The following is a 6,000-nucleotide window of genomic DNA, read 5'->3' on the forward strand; positions in this document are numbered from 1 at the left end:
ACCGCAGGGGTCTGTTTTGGGACCAGCTCTGTTCAATATCTTCATCAACGACTTAGATATTGGCATAGAAAGTACGCTTATTAAATTTGGTGGCACCTTAAAGACTAACAGATTTATTTGGGCATGAGCTTTCGTGAGTAAAAAGAAGTGAGGTTTTTACTCACGAAAGCTCATGCCCAAATAAATCTGTTAGTCTTTAAGGTGCCACCAGACTCCTTGTTGTTTTTGTAGATACAGACTAACACGGCTACCCCCTGATGCTTATTAAGTTTGCGGATGATACCAAACTGGGAGGGATTGCAACTGCTTTGGAGGACAGGGTCATAATTCAAAATGATCTGGACAAATTGGAGAAATGGTCTGAGTTAAACAGGATGAAGTTTAACAAAGACAAATGCAAAGTGCTCCACTTAGGAAGAAAAAATCAGTTTCACACATACAAAATGGGAAGAGACTGTCTAGGAAGGAGTACGGCAGAAAGGGATCTAGGGGTTATAGTGGAGCACAAGCTAAATATGAGTCAACAGTGTGATGCTGTTGCAAAAAAAGCAAACATGATTCTGGGATGTATTAGCAGGTGTGTTGTGAGCAAGACACGAGAAGTCATTCTTCCGCTCTACTCTGCTCTGGTTAGGCCTCAACTGGAGTATTGTGTCCAGTTCTGGGCACCGCATTTTAAAAAAGATGTGGAGAAATTGGAAAGGGTCCAGAGAAGAGCAACAAGAATGCTTAAAGGTCTTGAGAACATGACCTATGAAGGAAGGCTGAAAGAATTGGGCTTGTTTAGTTTGGAAAAGAGAAGACTGAGAGGGGACATGATAGCAGTTTTCAGGTATTTAAAAGGGTGTCATAAGGAGGCGGGAGAAAACTTGTTCACCTTAGCCTCTAAGGATAGAACAAGAAGCAATGGGTTTAAACTGCACCAAGGGAGGTCTAGGTTGGACATTAGGAAAAAGTTCCTAACTGTCAGGGTGGTTAAACACTGGAATAAATTGCCTAGGGAGGTTGTGGAATCTCCATCTCTGGAGATATTTAAGAGTAGGTTAGATAAATGTCTATCACGGATGGTCTAGACAATATTTGGTCCTGCCATGCGGGCAGGGGACTGGACTTGATGACCTCTCGAGGTCCCTTCCAGTCCTAGAATCTATGAATCTATAAACCCAGTGCTTTCCACTTACCCTTCCATGACACCTTCAAAGGTGACTTGAGTGTCTGCCTCCCTTCAGACGCATGTTCCTGAAAACTTTCCCCAGCCTTTAACTGGGTCTGAAGTGAGGCCAAAAGAAACAATTTAACCTCAGTCTGATTTCCAAACTTCTTGCATTTCAGTGCGTGCATAGTGGGTCTGATTCTGAGCTAATCTGGACGTCAGGTGGGGACTCCCGCTCTGTACTGGTGTAAGTTAGATTAGACTCAGGCATGCAAGCGATAACCGCCTCTGCCTCCCTGTCTTGCAGATGTACATCGTGAAGGTGCAGCGGGAGAGCCCCTGCGAGGTCACCTATGTCCAGCGTACCTTTGAGGAGTTCCAGGAGCTGCACAACAAGCTACGCCTCATCTTCCCCTCCTCCCACCTGCCCAGGTAGCCCTGCTCTCTTCCTCAGCACTGCTTCTTGTCCCATCCCTGAAGAAAAGGGGTTGACTACTCTGCAGCTGGTTTGGGGCTTGGTTCATCTCTGGGCTGGGGCATGCTGGGAGGGAGGACGCACCTCCTTGGCTTGCTTTACCTGCCTCCAGGCAGCACCCACGAGGACAAGTCTACCCCTATTGTTCCCCCCACCCCCGCCATGCTGCTTCCTAACTTCCCCTGACCACTGTAACTTGACTCAGCCCACTACAGCTCTCCCTGGCTTCAGACAGCACCCACCCAGACTGAGCCCTTCTTGAGTCTCTTGGTGCTGAGAGATACCTCTCAGGATCCAGCTATCCTTGGCTTTAGGACCCTCCCATCCCTGCCCACCAGTTTTTACTGGCATCACCTGTCCAGAATGGCCTGGAAAGTCCTCTAGATTTTGTTGATGAGAAACCATCAACTCAGCACCATTGTGGGGTGATGTGCCTCACACCAACACTTACTACCTCTGGCAAGAGCAGGTCACTTAGGGGCATTACTGTTTCAGCAGTGCATTCTGCTGCCCTGGATTGGAGACTTGCTAACTGTTCTCTCTCTCTCTCTCTCTGTCTCTCCTGCACACACACAACTGGTCAGTTTCCCCAGTAGGTTTGTGATCAGCCGGTCACGCGGCGAGGCAATGGCTGACAGGAGGAAAGAGGAGCTAAATGGCTACATCTGGCATCTGATCCACTCAGCCCCAGAGGTGGCTGAGGTAAGATTCTCCACTCAGCGCCTCTCAGTCCATAGTGGAGAAGGTTAATCTAGCGTACACGGCTTAATGGATAAGTTCTAGGAGGGAGTGTTATCTAGTGAGTACAGCAAGTGACTAAGGGACAGGATTCCTGGGCCCTTTTCCAGACTGTGTTAGTGAGAAGTGGGCAAGTCACATCTCTCTGTGCCTCCGTTTCCCCATCTGTAAAATGGGAACAAGAACATTAGCTTTGATCCCAGGTGTAAGTCTTAACTTAATTCCAGGTTGTAAAGTTCTTTGAAGATCAGATGCACCACCTAAGTGGTGAGATGTTCCTCTGGCTTGGGATTCTGGAGGATGGAAGGTGCTATATTAATAACTGATGGTGGAGTTACATATCTTGCTTTGAAGTGTGCAGGACATGCTTACGGATGGAGAAAAGAGAGCCTGTTACCTCTGTGTGATACAAGCCAGACTTGTGCTATTCTTGCCTTGCAGTGTGATCTTGTGTATACATTCTTCCACCCCCTCCCGCGGGATGAGAAGGCTGCAGGCACCAATCCAGCTCCAAAGCCCACAGGTATCACTATTCATTGTATATGGTCCGTCTAGTCTGGTATGGAGGCTAATATCAGGCGTGTCAAAGGGAAGGTGTAACACACCCACACAATGTACCTGTATTGTGTTGTACTAAACCACAGTGGTAGATTCCTTCCTGACCCCTTGATGGAGCAGGAGAATGAGAGTCGAAGTGGTGGTTACCTAAGGGAAAAACAGCCGCTCCAGGGGATTCCATTAAAGTTCTTTTATGCTTCTTCCTAAGAAGCTGGCACGTGGCTTAGCATTGCTGCTGCACAGCTGTGTCGCTGCTTGGTCTCTGGCCTATGCTGGCCTCTGTCGCTCACTCCCTGCGCTGGTAGGCACTGCACACTATCTCTGTCCTTTGCCTCTTTCCAGATGCCACGTGGTCTCGGCCCATCGGGAAGGTGGGAGGGGAGGTGAAGCTGTCCATCTCTTACAAGAACAACAAGCTCTTCATCATGGTGATGCACATCCGAGGCCTGGTAGGTGCCTTGTGTCCCAGCAGCAGCTGTGGCCGCTGCGCAGGCTCTGTCTGTGTCCTGGTGCTGTGGAAATGACTGGGGTTTGTTTGGTGTCTCCCTCTTGTAGCAGCCTCTCCAGGACGGGAATGACCCCGACCCTTATGTCAAGATCTATCTCTTGCCTGACCCCCAGAAAACCACCAAGAGAAAAACCAAAGTGGCTCGGAAAACCTGCAACCCCACTTACAATGAAATGGTACCGTCTGATTCCCTTTGATGCTCATGTAGGGCTCATGGAAAGAGCATTCAGCTGTGATGGGGTTAGGTTAGATCTAGGGCCAGCTAAGTGAATCTTTATCATCTTTCCAGGACGGGGGTGGAATCCAGTTGCCTGCCACTACTAGTGCACTGGCTGGATTGCTTGGGTCAGTAGGGATCAAAAATCACTGCTGACTGAGGAACGTTCAGCAACTTGTCAAATGAGCTGGTGTGTCAGACCAGTTTCCTGGGAAAAGGGCCCATCTCCTATCTGGTCCTCTCAGCAGAGAGGCCAAGCACTGAATGGCTCATGGAGGCTGAGTTACACTCTCCCTCCAGAGCATGGTTAAGGCACAGTAATGGGGCAGCAGTAGGGATCCCCCATTCTGTAACCGAGAACTTCCTTCTCCAGGCTGCCAAGGTACCACGTTCTGACCGGTATGGGCCTTCCCCATTCTCTGTCTTGCAGCTCGTCTACGATGGGATTCCCAAAGGAGACCTTCAGCAGCGGGAACTGCGCCTGAGCGTCCTGAGTGAGGAGAGCTTCTGGGAGAACATCCTTCTCGGGGAGGTCTGCATTAAGCTACGGGACCTAGACCTGACCCAAGAGAAGATGGGCTGGTTTGAGCTGGGCTCCAGGAGCCAAGGGACCATGTGAGGAGAGCGGCAGTGTCTTTGGAACCACGCCAGTCCTGCAGTGCTAGTGCTAGGCCGTGGGAATGGATGCGAGTCCCAGGAGTTGTATCCTGGATCCAGATGGATTTTGTTTTCTGCAAGTGGGAGCTAGAGACACGTTCTCTCTGCAGATGAAGGTGTTCGTTTTTTGGGGTGGTTTTTTGTTCCATTTTCCTTGTAGAGACTGGGAACTCAACATCGCAATAGGAAATCCTATTGTGACTTGAAAAGGCTGCAGTCGATTTTTTTTTTATTTTTATTTTTTTTAAGTTTACCTTGTGTCAAGGGAGCAACAATGAGGGAGGGGGGGATATTGGGGACACTTTGTTTTTCTTTGAGATTTTTATTTTTAAAAAATAATGAAAAGTAATTTGTGTCCAGATGGGACATGAGGCTTTGATGAGAAGAGACCTGTGGGTGGGGAGGGAGGAGGGATACTTCATCAGTAAGGTTCTTATTGGACTGTCCCTAGGGAGTTTGTTTAAAAAGAATGTATATATCCATAGGAACTTCTGGGGGCGGGGGGAACCTAAAGGCCACAAGCAGTGGCTAAGCCCTCCTTGTCTCTGGGTTAGGAGGTGGTGTGTTAGGATCCAAGCTGCCTCCTCTGTCCATCTCAGAGAATTTGCTTCCAAAGGAGAGCTGTATAATTTGTACACGTGTAGAGCCTTCTGTTCTGGATTCCCGCCAGAGGGCATGCAAGCCTGTGAACCCTGCTCCTGGGGAATGACTGTCAGGGTTGATTATCTCCCCTGCCCCTTGCGAAAACTCCAGCAGTATTCAGTTCGATTCCAGCTGTGCTTCCCTCCCCACTCCCCAAGGCCCTTTACTCTGGCCTTGTGGCAATGCTGGGTATTCAGGAACACGACTTTTACTATACTTCACTGTCCATGTTTTTCTTTTCCCCTCTCCTTCCCTGCTCGCTAGATTGAATGCTTCCACGAGAGAAGCAGCAGCAGAGACTATGCGAGGGGCTGGGCTGGGCTAAGCCTTAGGAGTAGAGGCAGTCAAATCTTGGAAGCGGGAGATGATTTTTATCCCTCGTTCAGGTGACTTCTGGAAATTGCTCCTTGGAACTTGAGTTTCCACATGAAGGAGCTGGTCACTTGGAGCTCCGCCCTATTGTACCAAATGGGGTGGGGCTTGTGCAATGCCAATCTGCCCCTTTGGGGAGGGCGGGCCTTGCTGACCGATCAGCTAAAGAATTACGCTGGAATTGAGCACCAATCCCATTTCTATTGAGACTTCTCCACACCTGGTATGTGAGGGAGAAGGAGCCACTGGTGGTCACGCAAAGAGCAGAGGGGCTATGCTCTTCCTCTCGTCAGCCTTTCAGGGGAGAGAAACGTTTGTAGAAGATATGATTTTTTTTTGTTTGTTTTTGTTACATTCAAATTGTGTGTGTCTGTGTAGAGGGGAAAGGAAATACCCCCTTCTTAACCTTTTTTGGTTTTGAAAGATATGATTCCCATTTTAAAAATGATTTTAAAGGATGTCCGTTTCCACTTGGTGTCAGAGGGGGGAGAGCAGGCGAGAGGGCTCCGTCCATGGGGCAGGCAGGATGGTGGGGTTGCCCTAAACTGCAGAGTTCAAGAGATCAGGTGCCTTCCACCCCAAGCAGCTGTCTTCCTCCCTTGTCCCCTTTTCCCTCCCTCCCCCCCCGAGGTGTCAATGGTGCTTTGTTTACAGTGAGAATTCCGTAAACAATGAAACGT

General features: G+C 49.1%; 1 protein-coding gene across 2 annotated transcripts in view; it reads left to right on the top strand.

Moving 5' to 3' along the window:
• PIK3C2B (phosphatidylinositol-4-phosphate 3-kinase catalytic subunit type 2 beta) overlaps positions 1-5,422 on the top strand; it is an 84,369-nt gene extending 78,947 nt beyond the window's left edge. For both annotated transcript variants that reach the window (XM_054028040.1, XM_054028041.1), the window contains 6 exons: positions 1,461-1,585; positions 2,213-2,330; positions 2,808-2,889; positions 3,267-3,373; positions 3,480-3,608; positions 4,080-5,422. In XM_054028040.1, the coding sequence (XP_053884015.1) occupies positions 1,461-1,585; positions 2,213-2,330; positions 2,808-2,889; positions 3,267-3,373; positions 3,480-3,608; positions 4,080-4,268 (750 nt within the window). In that variant the 3' untranslated portion in view covers positions 4,269-5,422. The remainder of the gene's footprint in view (positions 1-1,460; positions 1,586-2,212; positions 2,331-2,807; positions 2,890-3,266; positions 3,374-3,479; positions 3,609-4,079) is intronic.
• The last annotated feature ends 578 nt before the right edge of the window (positions 5,423-6,000 follow it).

Source organism: Malaclemys terrapin, chromosome 4 (assembly GCF_027887155.1).
Source record: "Malaclemys terrapin pileata isolate rMalTer1 chromosome 4, rMalTer1.hap1, whole genome shotgun sequence".
Taxonomy (NCBI): domain Eukaryota; kingdom Metazoa; phylum Chordata; order Testudines; family Emydidae; genus Malaclemys; species Malaclemys terrapin.